Source organism: Dermacentor variabilis, chromosome 5 (genome assembly GCF_050947875.1).
Source record: "Dermacentor variabilis isolate Ectoservices chromosome 5, ASM5094787v1, whole genome shotgun sequence".
NCBI lineage: Eukaryota > Metazoa > Arthropoda > Arachnida > Ixodida > Ixodidae > Dermacentor > Dermacentor variabilis.
Genome location: NC_134572.1, coordinates 160264184 through 160286519, shown reverse-complemented (window position 1 = coordinate 160286519; position 22336 = coordinate 160264184). Strand labels below are relative to the sequence as shown.

Sequence of the window (22336 nt, the reverse complement as noted above, 5' to 3'; positions counted from 1 at the left end):
AAAAGCTTGTATCGGGCGTGTTGACATTTCATCCTAGCAGACAAACGCATGATACAAGGACGGGGGAGTTGACGGAGACTAAGCGCCGATTTCCAGCATGACTTCCGGAATTACGAGCGCTGATTTTTCAAGAGTGTAGCCGGGGTCTTTTGTTTGTTTTAGCTCATACACTGCAAACTCATTGACCTGTGTGGAAAGGCGGTCCAAGCAACGCGCACCCGAAAAGCAAGGCGCCAGGCGGTGGCTTTGTACCAGTTGTATAAACCGGTGGGTGTGCGGCGGTGAGTTTCGAACCACGCACCTCCCTCAGCTGAGCCAGCCGCCGCACCAGTGGGCCACAGCTGCGTCATCGATTTCAGCGTCCTTGTGTCTTGAGCTCGTCCGTCAAGGAAGTTATAGACCGCAGCCGCAGTGCGTAGATACGGTTCCTAAGCAGCGCATGCAGGGAGAGAACTAGTCAACGAGAAATTATACTCCGTCCACTTAAGCAGAGGATGAGACTCCTTTCTGCCATTGCTCCTGCTCCGAACAGACAAGCAGCCTCCCAGAAGCACGTCATGGTGCACAGAGCCGCTATCGACTGTCACTAACTTTTTTTCTGGACAGCCGCACATCGGTTCAATGCAATGGGAAGTTGTCCAACTTCCCATTCCTATCGGCTTGCAGAGTTCTCGCTCTCTTCTTTCTTTTATGCCTGGGAACCTACGCTCTGCGTCCAGGGAACGGAAGCATGTTGAACGAAAGCAATAGTGGAAACGCCAACCAATAAGAATAGGTTAAGAAATATTAAGTGGAACTTCCCTGAATGGGAACTGTGAGGGATATGGGCAGCATTATATGACGGTGGGCGTGGTGCGGAATGCCTGATGCGTGATAATGAGGTGTGTGGGGGCTATGATGATAGTAGCACGCTTTATTTATTTATACTTGCGCGAGAAGCAGGAGTAGAAGACATAAAATTCTACGCATATATTTGTCAGTTCTTGTTCAGGAAGGCTCCGCATAGTTTGGCGCGGCATAACCAACGTGCTAATGTTGTCATAGGAATGGGAGAGGGAATGACTACGCGGCCTTGCGTAATTTACGCACGAGTGGCACAACCTCTCGTACTGGATTACCTTTAGCGCACCTTCTATCCTGACTCGTCGGGTGTTTATCACGGTGTCCCGCACTGCTTGCTATCCCCATTTTAGCATAGTCTTAGACACTTCTGTCCTAAGTTCAACGCCTCCTTTCTGCGTACAGCGTATGTGGAACTACGAAAACGTACGGGCTCGTAGAATGTTTTGCGCCGGCATATCTTTTGTAATCTTGAACAATAGATCGTTTGCCATTGTACTCCGGATGGCAGCTTTCAACCGCGCACAGTAGGCTTAAACTCCGTGTTCTCGCCTTGTATTGAGAAAGGCGGTTTTCTGACTTCACACTGGATTTTCAACCTATTCGCCACATGAAGTTTTTAAGACGTTCCTCCAGCATGCTTACTCCTGACAAGATGAGGGGTTCTCAAACCATTGATTTCAGGGAACGCGAAAGAGAGGCAGACCTCGGGGTGCGAAGGAACCAGGGAGGTATCGGTTGAAGGTCGATCTGTCTTCCAGACAGCCAACCAGAAGATACGGGCTTGATGGGCTAAAAAAGTGGGCATGCGCTGTTTCGTTTTTCGGACAGGAGGAATCACAGTCGCCGAGTCCACTGAGTTCCTGTGAAAGATGGCTCCACCGCATCGACGGATGTGGCCGTGGCTCGCGGGCCTGATCCTCGCAGCGGTTACGACCGAGGCCCACGGAGCTGCCAGGCAAGCTTTGCAAGGCGACAACGAGGACGAAGATCAGGCCCAGATGTACGCCTGCTACGCAAACTGTCTCGTTACCCAAATGTATAACAGGGTAGCCAACGCTCGTTGGAACTACGCCAACAACCTCACGGAGTACAACAAGAACAACAGCGTGAGTATTTTAGCCGTGCTCGGGCACTTCTGCGCCCGGTGATTTAGATTTTCTGGAAGGATTTCAAAGTTGAAATAAGGCGGATGTCGGCAAGGGGATCTCGATGGGAATAATAGCTAATGCCATTACACTCTAATTGTGCACTGCACTCACTACATCGTTAGATTAGTCCCATCAAGTCTCGTCAAGTTGATGGGTTGCCGCTGTAATCTTGTACATCATGCCGCAGAATGCCACGGTTGGGTTTAGAGCTCCATGATACAGGCCCTGCATCATAAGGCTTTAACCCCAACCATGACACCCTGCGGCAGGGTGTACAACATTACAGTGGAGTGTGGTATCCTAGTGCACAGCGAAACAGTGTAAGAACATTAGTTGCAACTACCATAACAACTCCCACGACACGCTATACATCTTAACAAAATGTGTCATGGGTGATATCGGGAACGGGATCTAGTGAAAGATTGTGACTGTTACATTTTCCCACTGTTACTACACTGCAATTACACACTATTGTACGCTGTACCACGCTTCCAATGTGGGGCATGTTGGATATGCGATGTTATCAACGATGGTAACTAATGCTGCTAGACGGGCTCACTGATTTCTCGATTGTTATACAGGTTAGCGGGGCCAGATGAAAAGTGACAAATAAACTCAGAGCCCTTCCACTCTGTGAAAAAGGATGACCAGCGAAGCTATGTATATGGGCCCCTTAATGGCATATTGCACCTCCGCCGCGGGTCGTCCCGGTATTGTACTATCTTCGATATCGGCTCACGTATAGGGAGTGCTTAACGCCGCCTGCTTCACCTCCGCCGCGAGTTGGCCCGGCATTGCACTATCTTCGGGATCGTCCCACGTATGGGGAGTGCTTCACGCCTGCTGCACTTCCGCCGTGGGTTGGCACGGCATTGCACTATTTTCTGGATCGGCCCACGTATGGGTACTGCTTAACGCCTGCTTCACCTCCACCGCGGGTCGGCCTGGTTTTACACTATCTTCGGGATCGGCCCACGTATAGGGAGTGCTTAAGGCTCGCTGCACCTACGCCGTTCAGTGTCTCGGATTGCACACCCCAAAGACACTGCCTTGACATTTTCCTACAGAGATGCCTCCTCGACTTGCGGTAGTCCGTGTCGGCAAGCTTGTGCCCAGCGCGACCAACCGTCTCGCTGCTTCCCTACTTTTCGACGCTACATCCAGCCAATTTTCCACAGGTGCCAGGCCAGACGCTGCCATCACGCACTTCAGAAGCACCCGACATCAACACCAAACCTTTGTTCATAAGTCCTCCTAACATTCAGACGACGGCGGCAAGGTAACCTCGATTGAGCAATCCGAGTCCCATCATTGAGAGATTGCCACCTCGGTCGCAACATTAGCAGGCGTCAGATTCAATGCTGCTGCCAGGCGCCTCGGGAGGGCCAAGGTGCCCTACCGCAACCTTCACCCCATGACAAGGCCATATTAAGGGGATGTCATCGAGGCCCCCGGGTGCCGCGCACCTCTCTGAAGTCGACCATCCATGCTCACCGACCACGCAGCATCTGCAGCTTAGACCACGAATGACATCACCCCTGCGCCCTCCGCGGTGCAGCAATCACCGAGGCCCCGTTTCTTCAGCTACCTCCACCAAAACCTCGTCCACTGCTGCACTCTCAAGCCACACCACCCCAGTGAATCGCGTACATTTCGCCATTCCCTCTAGGCGGGGGGCCCTGCAGCGCCCACTGACCCGCAACGCGGGTATGCTAATCAGCCGGCACCTTGATGCCGGCTGCGAAAGACGAGGAGAATACAGATGGGCGGCGCGTGCTCGATGCGCAAGCACGACACGCGCAGTTCAGTTCTAGAAGCCTGCTACTCTGGTCCACTTCTTCTGGCGCTCCGCTGCGCACAGCCTGGATGCGCTACAATGCAACCTAGTCTGTTCTTGACCTGGATTTTGCGAATGTTTCCGACGAGTCTTCCGTATGTATAGGCGACGGAATTTCTAGTCACAAGCTGGTTTATGTAGTTCCAAACACCAAATCAGGACACACTGCGCGTGCTTCGCAGTCTTTCCTCGACTTCTCATGTTCTGATGACGAGTCAATTTTGGACTGCCTGCGTTTTTCTCTCGGTGAATTTGAACATGGCGGTGATATTTCGGCAATATGGCATCGATTTACGTTCTCGATTGCGGCGTGCATTGAAAACTCCATCTTGGTTCGTAAAAACCAAAATCACAGCCACTTTAGCATACGCCAAAGACGGTGAATGCGAAAGCATGCGCGCTCAAGAGACATTCATTAAACTACTTGACATTCTCATTCGAATGCGTTGTTATTACTTCTTTTCTCCCACTAAAGTTCGTGGATTCGAGTGCCTTAATTAAAGCTACCTTAACTGCGCCCTAGATAACTTAGCCCTAATTAACACCAAAGGTCGAGGGTTCGACTCGCACAATATGTCGCGGGTTCTGGTGTTTTAATCACATGTATATTAATTAACTGCGCCTCTTTGGCATAATAATCGATGTGGCAGACACGTGGAAGAAGACGGTGAACGCCACAGCAGTGGCAAAGCGCCCCGATTTTCTGTACCTCACAACGCAACCTCGAAACATAGAGATTTAATGCTTCGCCTCAAAACCTGCGCGTGTTAATCCTTCTCGTAAAACGTCGTCTTACATGTTAGCGGAACACGAAAACGAAATGTAGCGCCATGGTGGCCATGCTTAAGGGCAGTTATTAATGAAGATGCGGTATGAGCGAACTAAGTTTTACAGCTTCATGGTTTCTAAAAGAATCAGCTGCGAAGTTCTGGCGTTTCTTGTCTGATACTTAAAGTAACATAAACCAATTGAAGATAGAGAGCATTACATGCAATAACATGCGTTTCCGGCGGCTTTCGCAAATCCTAATAGCCTGCTCACGCAAAATCCTTGCTGCAGTTTGTCTTCAGACAGTCTTGCAGTGCCGGATGACGTCATAAGTCATGAAGGCACACTTAGTTTACTTCTACGCCTTGAAGTCATGCTGTACAGATAGCATACCCAACGCCTTTCTTCGATGATACGCTGAGGGGCTTTGTCCTTACCTTTTTACACTGTTTAAGTGCTCTTTAGATGAGTCCTCTTTCCTTTCATACTAGCTCACAGTAAGATTGATTGAAAAACGTTTATTGTGTGAAACAGGTGGGTGGGGCCCCTGGTCCTGGGCTCCGCTGGCCTCAGCAGCCCGCCGTGCTTGGTCGAGGAGTGTCTCTTGGGCCTCCCTCTCCTCGCTGGCGAGCGAGGTCTCCCACTGCTCCGTTACGGATTTTTCCGCCGGAATGTGAGGCGTATTAATTTTTGGTAGCCTGAGATTGCATTCTCACGTAATGTGGGCTAGAGTTGGCTGGCCTCCGCACCACGGGCTTCCGCCCACGTATGCAGTGGGGTGGGTGGCACGTTTTAAGCGTAAGTGGTGGTATGTATTTGTCTGTAGGCGGCGCCACTGATACGCTTTCCTTACAGCTAACTGAGGATGGGGCGGGGGGTAGCGCTGGTGTTCGCGGATATCCCGGGGAGTGTAACAGCAAGAGTAGTCGCGGTGCACAGATCTGGTGACAAATAAATGCCGCAAATTACCGACCCATTTCTTTAAAAGGTACACACCGTTATAAGCTCGAGTATGTATATAATAAATAGCCAGCCATATTCGTACTTAACTACCTCTAGCCCGATAACTTTTTCTGTCTTGTCAGTATGGATTCCGCAGTAAAATATGTCTTCCAAATAGCACAGTTAATATTTGAGAAGAAAGGAAACCGAGGGGCCCGATTTTTATTAATCATACCATAAGTATCCAACAAACAGACACCAAGGACAACATAGGGGAAGCTGCATGTACTTATTAATTGAATTAAAGAAATGATAAATTAATGCAAATAAATGTGAATGAAAACACAACTGGCCGTAGGTGGGATACGTACCCACGTCTTGCTTTACGCGTGCCATGCTCTAACCAATTCAACTACTGCAGCACCATTAACCCATTTATTTTTGGGGGTCTTTATGTTTTACGACTAGAACTAACCCTGGAAGTGTTAGCCAGCGCCACCACTCACAAACCTTGGCCGCGGATGTGAGAGCATGCTTTCTGCCGCAGGCGCAACGAGTACCTGATCTGCTTGGGTGACGGAAACTGTTGAATAAATCCACACATGGTACCTGAAGGCCGAATGTTGCCGAATTCGAGATCCTCGTAATGTAATGAACTAGAAAAAAAGGGAACTGACGATTTTTATATCATATCATAAAAAACCAACAAACAAAGACACCAAGAACAACATAGGGGAAATTACTTGTACTTACCAATTACAAGATAACACTCCCATGGTTAGTTCTAGCTGTTAACATAAATACTCCAGAAAGTGGGTGGGAAAACGGCGCGGCAGTAGCTCAGTTCGTAAGAGCATCGCAGGCGTAATGCCAAGAGGTGGGTTCGTATGCCACCTGTGGCCAGTTGTTTTTTCATCCACTTTTGTTTCCATTAATTTGTCATTAGTTTTAGTTCTATTACTAAGTACAAGTAATTTCCACTATGTCGTCCTTGGTGTCATTGTTGGCTTCATATTGACACGTGTACTTAACTTTATCGGGCGACCACGTTTCGCCGCCTAACAAATGTTATAGCACAGCGCAGGACGCGCCTGCATGTAAAAGAAGTTTCTGGAATGTTATCTATGGTTCCGTCCACTGTCTTTTACCGCGACTTCTGTAATCTGATTGCATCTATGCGCGACACGAATAGCGGAGAACTTCGGGGAAGACACACGGGTCCCAGCGGTTAATCTGGAACATTCCACGTCCGATCTATAAAAGCCGACGCGCTTGACCCGCTGATCAGATTTTCGACGATCGCCGACTGTGTTCGCCGCTATCGTTGTGCAATATGTGTAGCCTGTTTTGCGAGGCACAGGTTCGCCCAATAAAAGTTAGTTTTGTCGTTCACAGTATTGCTACTGTGTTCTTCAACGTCACCACCACGTGACATCTGGTCGAGGTATTTTACGTTCATGTACCGGACGCCCCCGACAAGCCGTAATCCAAGCCCGGACCGCAAAGACAACACCAACGTCGTCCAAGAACACCGAGCAAGCCGCCGGCTACAGCAGCTGCCCCCGGAACACTGTTTTCTACCAGATACGACCAAGAAGACAGTCCAAGAAGATCGTCCAGAAACGACCAAGAAGACATCCCCAATGGCAGCCGCCGCGGCCCCAATAATTCTTCAGCCCCAGCTCAGGGAACCACTGACATTCCGCGGTTCCACATTTGAGGACCTGGAAAGCTGGCTGGAAACATATGAGAGGGTGGCTACGTTTAACAGCTGGGAAAGTGACGGGAAGCTCCGACATGTCGATTATGCATTGGAGGACGCCGCCAGGACGTGGTTCGAGAACCGAGAAGCCACCTTAATGACCTGGGACCTGTTCCGAAGCGCCTTCCTGCAGACATTCGCAAACGTCGTACGCCGAGAACGAGCCGAAGCGCTATTAGAAACCAGGGTGCAGCTACCTAATGAAGCAACCGCGATCTTCACGGAGGAAATGAGCCGTCTATTCCGCCACGCCGACCCTGAAATACCCGAGGAGAAGAAAGTCCGCCTACTCATGCGTGGTGTGAAGGAGGAACTTTTTGCCGGAATGGTACAAAGCCCACCGAAGACCGTCGACGAGTTTCTTCGTGAGGTTACCAGCATCGAGAAGACACTCGAGATGCAAAACCGGAAGTTCGACCGCCGCACCAACTCTACAAACTATGCCGGAGTTCAATCACTGGCCTCCGACGACCTGCGCGAGGCTATCAGGGAAATCGTACGAAAGGAGCTTCAGAAGATCTTCCCGTCATCGCAGCCTCAAGTGGCCTCGATCGCTGACATCGTCAAAGATGAGGTTCAGCGGTCGCTTGGAGTTCCGGAGGTGCAAGCTCAATTACCGCAACCCCAGCCAGAAGTGATGACCTACGCCGCCGTCACACGCCGTCAAGGTCCTCCTTCGCGACCACGCCAGGGCCCTGTAATGCCGCAATTCCGTCGACCACCGCCGCCAGCACGCCCACCCGTCGCCCAGTGCAGCTACCCGAGGAAGACAGACGTTTGGCGCGCTCCTGACCACCGCCCGCTCTGCTACCACTGCGGAGAAGCGGGTCACTTCTACCGACGATGTCCATACCGGGAGATGGGACTGCGAGGTTTCGCCGTCAATGCTCCGCGCCCGCAGCAAGGTGAACGCCCTCGCGATATCGCTGACTACCTCGCCGCTATTCAGTGTAGCTCTCGATGACCGTCGCGTTCGCCATCACCAGGCGGCTACCTGTCGCCGCAGCACCGACCATACACTGGCCCAGCCCGCGGCCGGTCAGCGAGCCCATATCCGGAAAACTAAAAGCAGCAACCCATGGAGGTGCGGTTGCTGTTCGTCGAACTGACGAAGATCCTCCGCCGCCGACGAAGACGCCGAAGAAACTGCCTCGACGACATAACGACATGCCGCCGTCCCGATGAAGTCTGGAAGCAAAGAATGCGACATCGAAAGACGACCTGACGACGTCACATACCAGCCACAGGTCAACGCGACGCAGTCGTGATCCAACGCCAAGACCAAACTGTAATGCAAGACAAAGAACCACCGACCTCGGCGTGCTTCTCGACGGCCACACAGTCACCGCCTTAGTCGACACAGGGGCTGATTACTCCGTCATGAGTGGACACATCGCCGCCCAGTTGAAGAAAGTTAAGACTACGTGGGAAGGCCCTCAAATTCGGACCGCCGGAGGACACCTCATAACGCCGACTGGAATGTGCACGGCAAGAATTACCATTCACGACCGAACTTACCCTGTCACCTTCGTTATCCTCCAACAGTGTTCACAAGACGTCATTCTCGGCATGGCCTTCCTCAACCAACACGGCGCAGTCATCGACCTGATGTGGAAGTCAATAACGCTGTCGGAAGATTATGCGATACCGCAGGAGAGCCTTCCTAGTCACCGCGCCTTGAGTGTGCTCGAAGATCAAGTGAGCATCCCACCTCGCTCGAGCATTGTTATTTCAGTCGGCACCGAAACACCCGCTGACATAGAAGGCGTCATCGAAGGCGACCAACGTCTACTGCTCGCCCGTGAAATTTGCGTCGCAAGAGGGATCGCTCGACTGCACGGAGGAAACACGAAAGTGTTGCTAACAAACTTCAGCCAGGAGTTCAAGCCCATCAACAAAGGCACGACGATCGCGTACATCGAGGAAATTCTGGAAAACAGCAATACGTTTGTCCTCTCGGATACTGCCGCATCTACCCCGACGACCATAGTTCCCGAGCCGGACTTCGACATAAATCCAAGTCTCCCCACGATTAAGCAACAACAGCTCAGAAGCCTACTTCGACGATACAAAGAGTGCTTTTCGACGTCATCAAGGATTCGACGAACCCCAGTCGCAAAGCATGGCATAATAACCGAAGAGTGCACTCGATCTCTCCGCCATAGCCCTTACCGAGTTTCGAGGCGAGAAAGTGAAGCTATAAGGCACCTAGTCGACGAAATGTTGCGCGACGACATAATCCAGCCATCCAAAAGCCCGTGGGCATCTCCTGTAGTCTTGGTGAAAAAAAGGACGGAACCCTACGTTTCTTCGTCGATTTTCGTCGTCTGAACAAGATCACGAAGAAGGACGTATACCCCCCCCCCCCTCGGATAGATGACGCATTGGATCGGCTCTGCAACGCTAAATACTTCTGGTCGATGGACCTCAAGTCTGGCTATTGGTAAATAGAAGTCGACGAAAGAGATCGCGAAAAGACGGCCTTCATCACCCCAGACGGCCTCTACGAGTTCAAGGTTATGCCATTCGGACTGTGCTCGGCACCTGCAACGTTCCAGCGCGTGATGGACACGGTTTTAGCAGGATTGAAGTGGCAGACCTGTCTCGTTTACTAGGATGACGTCGTCGTCTTCGCCGGAAATTTCGACGATCACCTGAGGCGGCTTGCGACAGTACTAGAGGCCATCAAGTCATCAGGGCTCACTCTGAAGCCTGAAAAGTGCCGCTTCGCTTACGATGAGCTTCTGTTCCTAGGCCACGTAATCAGCAAATCTGGTGTCCGCCCAGACCCGCAAAAGACAGCTGCCATCGCACAGTTCCCGCAACGCATCGACAAAAAGGCAGTGCGTAGATTCCTTGGCATGTGTGCCTACTACGGGCGCTTTGTCAACGACTTTTCACGCATCGCTGAGCCGTTGACACGTCTAACTAAATGTGATGTTGAGTTCAAGTGGGAAATGCCACAGTCCGACGCATTTGACGAACTCAAACGACGCATGCAGTCGCCGGCGGTACTTGCGCACTTCGACGAGTACGCCGATACAGAAATCCATACTGACGCCAGTAGCCTAGGCCTCGGTGCCGTTCTAGTCCGGAGGAGAAACGGAGTCGAACAGGTGATAGCTTATGCTAGCCGGTCGCTGTCAAAAGCGGAAAGCAACTATTCTACGACCGAAAAGGAATGCCTCGCCATCGTTTGGGCTACAGCTAAATTTCGCCCTTATCTATATGGCAGGCCATTCAAAGTCGTCAGCGACCATCACGCGTTGTGTTGGCTAGAGAATATAAAAGATCCACCACGACGACTGGCGCGGTGGAGCCTCAGACTATAAGAATACGACATCAATGTAACCTACAAGTCCGGACGAAAACACTACGATGCCGATTGCCTGTCACGCGCCCCCATTGACCCACCGCCGCAAGATGACCAGAATGACGACGCATTCCTTGGAATGATAAGCGCGGAAGACTTCGCTGAACAGCAACGGGCAGACCCGGAGCTAAAAGGCCTCGTCGAATATTTGGAAGGGCACTCCGACGTTGTGCACAGGGCATTTAAGCGCGGATTATCTTCCTTCACGCTTGAAAATAATCTACTCGTGAAGAACTTCTCACCAGTCCGCGCCAACTACTTTCTTCTTGTTCTGTCTGAGCTGCGTCCAGAAGTACTGTGCGCCCCACATGACGATCCGACCACCGGGCACCACGGCTTCTCCCGGACGCTATCGAGGATACAAGAAAGGCATTACTGGCCGCACCTAACCGCCGATGTCGCCCGCTACGTTAAGACATGCCGAGACTGTCAGTGACGCAAGACACCACCGACAAGGCCAGCGGGATTACTACAGCCGATCAAGCCTCCTTACCAACCTTTTCAGCAGATCCGGATGGGCTTGTTGGGACCATTTCCGACATCAAATTCCGGAAATAAGTGGATCGTCGTGGCGACGGACTATCTCACCCGCTTCGCTGAAACTAAAGCTCTACCGAAAGGCAGCGCAGCCGAAGTGACGAAATTTTTAGTCGAGAACATCCTGCTGCGACATGGTGCTCCAGAAGTCCTCATCACCGACAGAGGAACGGCTTTTACAGCAGAGCTCACGCAAGCCATTCTGCAATACAGCCAGACAAGTCACAGGAGGACAACTGCCTACCATCCGCAGACGAATGGTATCACGGAGCGCCTGAACAATACCCTCTTCGACATTCTAGCAATGTACGTCGACGTCGAGCACAAGACGTGGGAGGCGGTCCCGCCGTGCGTAACATTCGCTTACAACACGGCGGTGCAAGAAACAACACAGATCACGCCATTCGAGCTGCTTTACGGCAGGAACCCGACGACGACGCTCGACGCCATGCTGCTGCACGTCACTGACGAGTAAAATCTTGACGTCGCTACCTATCTCCAGCGCGCCGAAGAAGCCCGACAGCTCGCCCGCCTGCGGATCAAGAGCCAGCAGAGGACCGACAGGTGACACTACAACCTCCGACGACGCTTCGTCGAGTACCAGCCCGGCGACCGTGTTTGGGTATGGACCCCGATACGCCGACGAGGACTCAGCGAGAAACTACTCCGACGCTATTTCGGACCCTACAAGGTCATCCGACGAATTCGCCCTCTGGACTATGAGGTCGTGCCAGACGGCATTTCGCATTCACAGCGGCGCCGCGCACGATCTGAAGTTGTCCACGTGGTGCGCCTTAAAACCTTTTACGGACGCTGACGAACTTCCTTATTTTTCTTGTTTTCTTTGCTACGAGTGCTTTTGTTTATTACTTTCGTTTGGTTGCAGCATCGGGTCGATGCTTTTTAAGAGGGGGGTAATGACACGATTACTTAACTTTATCAGGCGACCACGTTTCGCCGCCTAACAAATGTTATCGCACAGCGCAGGACGCGTGTAAAAGAAGTTTCTGGAATGTTATCGATGGTTCCGTCCACTGTCTTTCACCGTAACTTCTGTAATCTAATTACATCTATGCGCGACGCGAATAGTGTAGAACTTTGTGGAAGACACGCGGGTCCCAGCGGTCAATCCGGAACATTCGACGTCCGATTTATAAAAGCCGACGCGCTTGACCCGCTTATCAGATTTCCGACGATCGCCGACCGTGTTCGCCGCTATCGTTGTGCTAAATGTGTAGCCTGTTTTGCGGGCACAGGTTCGCCCAATAAAAGTTAGTTTTGACGTTCACAGTATTGCTACTGTGTTCTTCAACGTCACCACCCCGTGACAATATGATACGGATATCTACCATTCATGGCTTTTCCTGCTCATTCGACGAGCAGCTTCAGAGAGACGCCAATTTTTTATCTAGAGCAGTCGATCATATTCCACATAATTTGTTCACTGCCAGAATGGGGCAAGTGGGGCTTTGTGACGCATTCGTTAATTTGGTTCAAGCATCCTTGAATAATTATACGGAATTTGTTGAAATCGAAGGAATATGGTCTAATAAATTACAGGTGCCTTATTGGGACCGTAATTGGGACCATTACTCTTATTTATGTATATAAATGACATTGCTACCGCTATTGATGATTGCGTAACGGTGAAGTTGTTCGCTGATGATTGTATTTTCTACTCTGTTGTTAGCAACAGTGCGTCCTGAGTGCTATTAAATAATATTTGTAAACTCACGGATTAGTTCGAACGTAAGGGAAGGCAGATTAATTTTGCTAAGACCGTGTCTATGGATATAACTACTAAAAGATCTGTCGTCTTTACACAGCAAATCAAGCCAGTTTCTTACGTAACCTATTTGGGCATACCAATTGCCAATAAACTTACGTTGCATTTGCATATCAATAACACGTGCATGAAGGCCTATATGAAACTGTGCCTTTTGCGACGGAAGCTGATAACCTCTCCTTCATATGTTAAGCTTTGTTCGCCCAGTTCCTTGTTCACCCTTGTTCGCCAAGTTCTTGAGTACGCTGCTGTCGTGTGTGATCCGTGTTATTCTAAAAATATCGCGACGATTGGGCGCATATATCGTCCTGAAGCTAGGTAAATTTTATTGAATTACCCAACTACATCGCCATTTTCCGGCATGCTGCGCTCACTCCAGCTCCACCCATAGCAAGTACGGCGGGCGATGGGACAACTTAAAATCTTCTATCTGCTATGTCATTCTAAAACAGGTCTGGATCGGAATAAATATTTCCCTGCTCCACAAAAAGGTCGTCGGGGCTAAATCGTAGCACGCTTGTACGTTCGTATGTTGCCAGGACAAAACTTTCTCAAAGGCTATTCTCTACCTGCATCTGCTGCGGAGTGCGATAAAGTCTCATTGTTTGAAAAGGGCTTCGGAAATGTTCTTTGTGCAACCTCACATGCTTGGGCAGCGTAGCAGCCTGCACTATTGTAGCATAAGTAAAGAAAGCCACCGCTGGCGCCATCGCGAAAATTTCCAATTCTGGAGTCAAGATCGCACTGGTGTCCCATGGCAACCATGCGACGAAAGAGAAAGCAAGATGCCGGGAATGTCTCCGAATACACGATTTCCTTCCGCAGTCGCAATATTACCGCTTGTGCTATATATCTCGCTCTTTACTGATGGTATGTCCCAAACGCTACGAACCAGAACATTCGCGCGTGCTGAAGTAGACCACACTGCGTGTCTCTGCGCCTGAACGTGCATGAGCGCGCATTCTCATCACATTTACCGCATTTGCATTCCTTCCTTAGGTGAAGGCGACACTGGAGAGCCAAAAAGTGGATAAAGAAGTCTGGAAAAATGTCACCGAGTACAAGTGGACAAAGTTCGAGAATCCGGTGACGCGAAGAATTTTCGAAAAATTGTCAGTTCTGGGAACTGCCATTCTGAGCGATGACAAGCAAAATGAGGTAACGAAACCTGCTCTTTTCTCATTCCCGAGGGAAACTTTTTTTCTTTCTTACGCTCACTGTGATACGTTCTCTTATTAATTGCATGCACTTCAATGGAACTAAATTCAGATTACGCAAAAGAATTGGTCGGCAGCTTTATTACGTTATTTGTTCAGCAATTCATAAAAAATCGGCCACATTGTTTTATAGCTTTTCGATACGTAAATCACTTACTGGGAAATTTATCTGCAAGAAACATCGTGTACTGTTAAAATTCAATACTAAGCTTCTTTTAATAGATTTCTCAACGGTTCGCGCATGTACAGAAATATCAAAAGAGAATGCCTTGGGCAGAATATATCGTCGCCGTTTACCTCAAGTGCTTGTCGCTCTTGCCGAATCGTAGATTGCAATATGTGAACAAGTGGAATACGAACAAGTTAGGGCTATTCAGAAAGCGTTCCCTCACTTCTGCTCACGCTGATGTGTACAATATCTGCGTAATTTTGGTATTCAGACGTGGACAGACTGAAAAAAAAAAGTGCCCGTGCACAGTGGATTGGGTGCGCGAAAAGGAATTCCAAGTGGTCGAAATCATTTCAGTCCTTTGTGAGACCTACTTACAACACCTGGAAAGACGAAACAAAACCACAAATCGCATCGGAGGAGCGCTCAATTGGCTTTACATCAAGTGGTTTTCGCACATCACGCGGATTCGATGTGCATAAATAAATATTTGCACGAAAGATTCAGACTGTGCGAAATGAAACGTTCAATGTCGCCGATATAAACACAGAAGGCGAAGAGCGGGAAAAGCGCAACGTCCACTCTATGACCGTAGTTGGACATAGAAGTAAAAGCGATGTTCGACAGCCTCCAAAAGAGTGGTCGTATGCACCGAACATTTGAAGACATCATTTTCCACAGAGGGCCTGCGCCAACCAGGAAGAGTGTGCAACCACTGCTGACTGTCTTCCTGCGTTACACGGGGCTCATCGATACCTGGTGACACACACCACTGATGTCAACTCATAAGAGGCTCAGGTGGAGCAACTGCCCGCTATGTATGCCATGCTAATGCCCGCTTTGCTGCATCACCACCACTACCAGATCACGCGAGAGAAATGTGAGAACACATGACATATCGCTCAAATCACCTATCACGCACACGCACAACGCATTATCCTGTTCAAGTAATCATTTTTTTCTTAGGCATCCCGACAAAATCAACTCTCTCACAGCTATCGGTTTCTGGGAAAATATAAGGCTGAAAAGTGACGATTGAAAGGCAAGTTCATTTACATGCAAAAGAGGGGCAACTGCAAAGTACCCGTCTGTGTCTACTTGCTTGTCATCACCTGTAGCTGCGCTTAGATGTTCGCATTTACGTCTTACGAATGATGCCTAACCTGAACGCTCCCAAGTTATTCTCTTTTTCCACGCTTTTGCGAGTAGCATCTTAGAAATTACACAAAAAAACGCCTTGAAGAATGTTTTTCAATATTACTTCTATTTTCCTTCCATGCAAGCCAGGAACAGGTAAGCTGGAATTTAGAGTAATGTTCCTTGTAATGTTTCCTGAAATAAAACGATCCATCACAAAAGCACTCCAAATGAGCACTCTCTCTTGTGACGAGAAAAACGTTAAACACTTCAAATGGGTTCTATGCGCCAAGGATTCCGAATGCCGTGTTTCTGAGTAAAACAAATTGTGGTAGCGCTGTGTCCGCGTCGTTCCTCTGTCTCTCGTCCCTTTTTGTGCGCTAAAAAACCTAAATATCCTGGTTCGTTTTGCTTTATTTGCAGCTCCTGAACATAATTGCCGAAATGCAAGAAAACCACGCTTCGGCCAAGATATGTCCTTTTCTCCGAAAAACTAACACGTCAGAGGAATGCAACTTGTCTTTAGAACCAGGTACGGCAGTGGAACTCACACAATATGTAGATTGCATGTTGAGAGACAAGGTTACAATTCATTTGTGCTCATTGCTACTACGTCTGGTGTTGTAAGTGATGACAGTGCGTATTTTTCATGCGCATCTGCGATCAGAGATCAAAAACATCCTCAAGTACTCCCGGAATTACTACGAGCTTCAGTACGTATGGAACGAGTGGCGGAAGGTTGCGGGGAAGCCTATGAAGGAGAGGTACCTGCGCTACGTCGAACTCATGAACGAAGCAGCCAGACTGAACGGTGAGATGAGCTAGCCAACTTGGCCGGATAGTGCCACTGCGCATTCTTCGTAAAAGGTGCATAAAACACTGCACGGATAACGCTATCGACCGTAATTCTCAGTTTCATTTAGTAGCATTTGTGCATGAATATGCACTACCAAATGAAACTTTCAGTTGGTAATGCACGTTCAAAAATGTACATCCTTGCGCAAGTGCAGGTAAATGTAATTGTGTAAATGGACGAAACACGCGCTTGTCGTATTTTCTTTCTCGCGCGAATGAATGAGTGGAATGAGCTCAGACAATTTATTTGTCGATTTCATACACCACACTTCCTTTTTTTTTTTAGCCCCGATGAGCAGCTGTTCCAATTTATGATTTCGTACGGTTTCTCGCCCTCCCTGCTCACTCTCCCTCCGGCCATATCGCACAAAATGAAAACGCCTTCCTGGGCGGAAAGACTCGGAAGTCACGCTATGCCTTCGCATTTTTCCATATTGCCGCAGGCTTCATGGACGCGAGCGGCCTCTGGCAGGACGTGTACGAGTACGATGGCCTCGAGAGGAACATGGCCAAGCTGTGGCAGCAGCTGTTGCCGCTCTACCAGGAGCTGCACGCGTACGTGCGCAGCAAGTTGCGTGCCATCTACGGCCCGGACAAGGTTTTAGAAGACGGACCCATCCCGGCACACCTACTCGGTACGACCGCACCACGGCGCATGCAAGAAATGGCTTGTAGGCTGCATACTCTAAGGTCCCGGAAGTGCACGTCCACTCTTCTGCGCACACTATTCTATATACGCATTCAACAGAGAAAACCATGGTCAGCCCGAACAGATATCCCACTACACGTATGTTAAGGTGACCCTAGGTATTCAAAATTAACCCGGTGTTACACACTACGGCGTGCTTCACAATCGCATCGTGGTTTTTGGCACGTAAAACTCCAGGATTTAATTTTTAAACAACGCCATGCATGCATTACACAATCGGGGATCAAAGCTTCCTTACCAACATGTGTACAGTGCGAAACGCCCACTCCTCCAATACGCACACAATGTGGGAGCGCGCCAACTACTTCCATCCTCCAAGAACACAGACCTGTGAATGATACAAACGAATAAGCACCCCTACAGACGAGACGAGTGCCACCATTGGCCCGTGAATGAGCGTTAAAAAAAGTATGGCGGCCGCCTCTGTGGCAGCTCTCCAAGAATGCAGTGGGCCCAAGAGGCGTGGGCCTATCAAAGAGGCCCGGAGTGGAGCCTTCAGTTTGGTTTTGGTTTGGTTCCTAATGGAAAGGCTGCACCTACTACGGGAGATCGGCCACGATACAGTTGTAAATGTAGAGCGCAGGTGTTAGTGGCACATGCCCAATCTGGGAAATTGGCCGAGCACGGGGTAGTTAACGATGAATCATGTGGTACTCGTTGTCGCCTTCAAAATATGGTGCGTACTCAAGAAGGGGGATTGGCCAAGGTTTGCAATGGAAACATAAGGCCTTGCTTCCCTTTATCTTAGTGGTCTGCACTTTTTATATTTAAATAATAATGATTATAATTCTAAAGAATGTACTTGAAAAGTGATCACGGCAATTTTGACGAAGCCGCTAGATTGCGAAAAATGAAATCTTATGTTAATAGCGATAAAAAAGTGCTTAACACGTCACTCTTCCTCTAGCAGTGACGTACTCGTGCAAAACGAGGGTCCCGTTGTCGTTAACAATGCAATCCTCATCTGTATAGTAGATTTATGTTTTTACGTTTTGTGTGTGAATAAACTCAAACTTCAAAATTCACTTCAATCTGACAAACTTCCTTCCGCGCTTGACCAAGGGCGCTCGCACCAAGAGATGAAATATAAAGCACCGAGATAGGAAGGTCAATATGCGTTAGAGGTTGCTCGAAGTGGGTCTTGTTGTCGGGATCATACGCATTTTCGGCATAGCAGGAGAAAATGCTCCAGTGATTTTACATCCCCACGTGACGTACAAAGGTTTGGATGGGGCGATCTCACACCTACTCATGTGCAGATTTACTTCCAGTATTCGACACCGTAGAAGGGTAATCAAAATTCTGAATTGCCGTGAGGTAGCAGTTTTGTTCTAATAAAAAAACGTATATTCGTCCTTCTCCTCTAATGCCAAACATACTGGCATAACCGATGTGTGCACTGTGCTGGAGCATGTCTTTGCCTAATCTCAACTATCGCATCTCTGCCTTACAGAACTGTTTCCCAAGGGTCTCGGATACGCATTCCCACAGATTTAATCAGACATTTTCAAAACTTCACAATGTTTACTTACGAGACAAGTATGCTGCAGTGGATATGCTAGCTCGAATTAGGGGAAAGAAATGGTGCTGATCAGGTCACGTAATGCGTATAGCCCATAAGCAGTGGTCCCTTAAGTTAATGAATGTCAAGGTCGACGATTTCAGAACATTACGTGGTGTCATGATAAGAAACATTGTACGAATGGATCGGAGCAATTAAGATCACTGGGAAAGGCCTTGGCCCCTTCTGTAAACTTAAAAAATATCAACCTGTATGCTGCTGTGGCTGATGATGATAGAAGATCAGCTAGAAGGTTCCACGTGGGCACTTTTAATGACATTCGACTTATATTCATGAGTACCATTGCGGTAAAGGTGCCCTAAGATTTCGATTACGCCATCACACATTCTTCTTATACCCTATGCTTAAATGACGCGTGTTTTGAAACAGCCATATATATACTACACAAAAAAAGTTAAGCGCTCACTTTCGAATTGCTAGTGCTTTTTGGTTAATTGGAACACATCGCTGGCAATCCCTAAGTAACAGATGGCAACATGTCAATAGCATATAACACTAAGCATAGACTTCTTAGTCTCTTTATTCATACAGGCTACATCTTAGGAACGTATACGCCACAGATGAAAATTATATGCACTGCGAAACTGGCGGGTTCGTTAAATAACAACTCGCTCTATGTTCTTTGCGCAGGTCACATCCATTCGCAAGATTGGATTGCGTTAACCAACATGAGCCGACCATACCCGAACAAACCGGCAGTTGACGTCACAGGTGCCATGAAAGAAAGGGCAAGTACTGCGCACGCTTATGCTAGCCAAGGTATTTAAAAAAAAGCTGGTACAATGTGCGATTGTGAGACCTACGGAATTCGTTCATCAGTTTCCTTTCCCAGCCAAGATACTTCTGTGCACTAATTACCTGATTACCTGTGTAATTGCAGAAGTTTAATTACAGAACTATATAACTTTTGAATTGAGGGCATTGCTTCCGGTATTAAAGCTCTTATTACGTGTTAAAACAATAAATCTAGTCGTTTTCAGCGCACTAGGTCGGGCATAATTATTTCTTCCACTTTACTGGTAACGCGCCAAACATGAAAAGAGCCACGTGATTGAGTACCCACGCGCGCTACCACACCATTTGCCCCACAAGCCATGTCATTCTATGTCCACTTTGTTCGTGAACAGCAAATTCCCAGTGTCCAATTTCAGAAACCCTCATGAAAAAAAAAAGAACGAAGAAAGTCAGAAACGATGACCAATGTTTTTACATGAACGCACTCGTCACTTTTTTTTCGGCCGCGGCAAAGAAAGAATCTTGAAGTGGCTTTAAAACTTGCTTGGCTTCGGTATCATATCCATTAGACCAGCTTTTGTCACGCGTGATGACCTCAAAGGAAAATCTGAAATGGGTTCAACGCAACATAACAGAGATTTTTTCCTCTATGCGAGCAGGCGGGGAACAAACAGCATGGCAATGCGTTTCGTGCCTGCTTCCAGCCTCAAAATCACCTCACAAGAGCTCCAACTCGTGTCATCAGCATTCTTGCAAATTGTGTACGATGACTCGTTGGTTTTCTGTTTTTTTTTATTCAAGAATTTCGTGTGTATGGCTGGTTGAAGGTCTGCGAAATGAGGGTGGCATTTAACGCTCATTTCTCCTCCTGTAACAGCCCAAACTACTAAAACCTTCGCGTACGGCTCAGTGCCTCATCCAAGAACATAGTTTGAGACGTTTAATGTGTTTAAATTCATTGAGTATTCTTTGCTTACTTCAGGCAATCTATCTATCTATCTATCTATCTATCTATCTATCTATCTATCTATCTATCTATCTATCTATCTATCTATCTATCTATCTATCTATCTATCTATCTATCTATCTATCTATCTGTCTATCTATCTATCTATCTATCTATCTATCTATCTATCTATCTGTCTGTCTGTCTGTCTGTCTGTCTGTCTGTCTGTCTCTCTATCTATCTATCTATCTATCTATCTATCTATCTATCTATCTATCTATCTATCTATCTATCTATCTATCTATCTATCTATATATATATCTATCTATCTATCTATCTATCTATCTATCTATCTATCTATCTATCTATCTATCTATCTATCTATCTATCTATCTATCTATCTATCTATCTATCTATCTATCTATCTATCTATCTATCTATCTATTATTCTGACCCAGTGACCCACGTTGCCCACTAGCGTAATGTGGGCTACTAGGTATGTGCACTTGGTCGTTCCATTGTCGTCAATCCAGCTTCGTCTCCCGAATTTCGTCACACCGTTGTGGTCACATAGTCCTCGTCATATTATTGTCTTCATGCCGCCTTCATCACACCATCTTTGTTGTTTCATAGACGTCATTCCTCCCTCGCCATCACATCGTGATCATGCTGTCGTCAATCAATCGCCGTCATACAGTCGTCGTCATGCAGTTGTCATACTGTGGTCATGATGCCGCCGTAATCGTTGCATAGTCATAATTCCAGCTTTATCCAATACTTGTTGGGCTGTCGTTGTCATACAGTCCTCGTCGTCCCATTCTCCTCATGCCGTCGTTGTCACTCTTATCTTCGTTTGAGACCTTCCTCATTTCCCAATCGTCCTCCCATTCTCATCATGCCATCGTCCGTCATACCGCATTCGTCGTTCCACCTACATCATTCCTTCTTTTCCATTACATTGTCGTCACTGCATCGTCGTCACCGTCATGCTCATGACCGACCCTAGTGAGTTAGTGTCATAGCAAAGCGGGCAATTTTAGAAAGAGTATGTGTCCCATATATCCAAAGCATTTTAAATTTAGGAAGGACGACTATAGATTCTAAATAAAGGTGTCTTCAGCAATTTGGTATATGGCTACAGTGCTTGAATGATACTCGCATTAACGTCGACAGTCATTGGGAAAAGGCTTCTGCCGGAATTTCTTTCGTCGTTTTTATTGCAATAGCAATTATATGGGCACTCCAAAAAAATTTCTGCCGTCACCTTCGGCGTCGCCGTGAGGTTCCGCACCTATTTAAGCATATGTATACTATATGCTCTGCCATGCAATAAGATGTGCGGTACATGCGGGTTAAATTGCCGCACCACTCTATCACTAAAGTTGCCTCTACCAGTTCTTAAATTCCATACAAAATTATTCAGCAGAGCTTTTAGACTGGAAGCGCACAAACAAATGTCATGAAAGAAAACACTGACAGTGCATGTCTTTTACCTTAAATCTTTTCAGACTTAAGTATTGAAAGTGCGAAACAATAACAGAACTCAAACCTGAAAATTATGTAACTTTATTGGCGCGGCTGTGCGCTACCCCCAGGATCGGTCCAGTATAGCGTTTTGAAACATACCCGCTGCGGAAAAGTGGTGGTGAAGTCGCTAAGACGCTGGCATTAATTAATAAGCATAAATTAAATTGTCCGATGACAGAATTCAGAGGACCACTAACACAACAGCCTGTTTCTATTTAGCTTACGTTTACTTCAATTTGTGCTGCCACTGCAGCTACGAGTCTTACTCTTCGTGTAATATTCTAACATATTGCTACGGAACAGTATTTCCAATGACGAAGAGCCGAGCAGTAAGAAGACGACGACGACGACGATTAGAAGCTAGCGTGGGCTGTTGCCTCTTGGCCAAGCGCAGCGTATTTTCTTGTAAATATACTTGTACATAGCTTTTCGTCGGCGTCTTCCTACGTCACATATCTGGTGG

At 48.0% G+C, this 22336-nt stretch overlaps 1 protein-coding gene across 6 annotated transcripts in view; it reads left to right on the top strand.

Annotated features, from left to right (window-relative positions):
* The window catches only part of LOC142583277 (angiotensin-converting enzyme-like), a 246195-nt gene that overhangs the window by 168340 nt on the left and 55519 nt on the right, over positions 1 to 22336 (top strand). For all 6 annotated transcript variants that reach the window (XM_075693681.1, XM_075693682.1, XM_075693678.1 and 3 more), the window contains exons 2-7: positions 1672 to 1949; positions 13996 to 14154; positions 15943 to 16051; positions 16187 to 16330; positions 16818 to 17009; positions 19296 to 19393. In XM_075693681.1, coding sequence (XP_075549796.1) covers positions 1713 to 1949; positions 13996 to 14154; positions 15943 to 16051; positions 16187 to 16330; positions 16818 to 17009; positions 19296 to 19393 — 939 coding nt within the window. In that variant the 5' untranslated portion in view covers positions 1672 to 1712. The remainder of the gene's footprint in view (positions 1 to 1671; positions 1950 to 13995; positions 14155 to 15942; positions 16052 to 16186; positions 16331 to 16817; positions 17010 to 19295; positions 19394 to 22336) is intronic.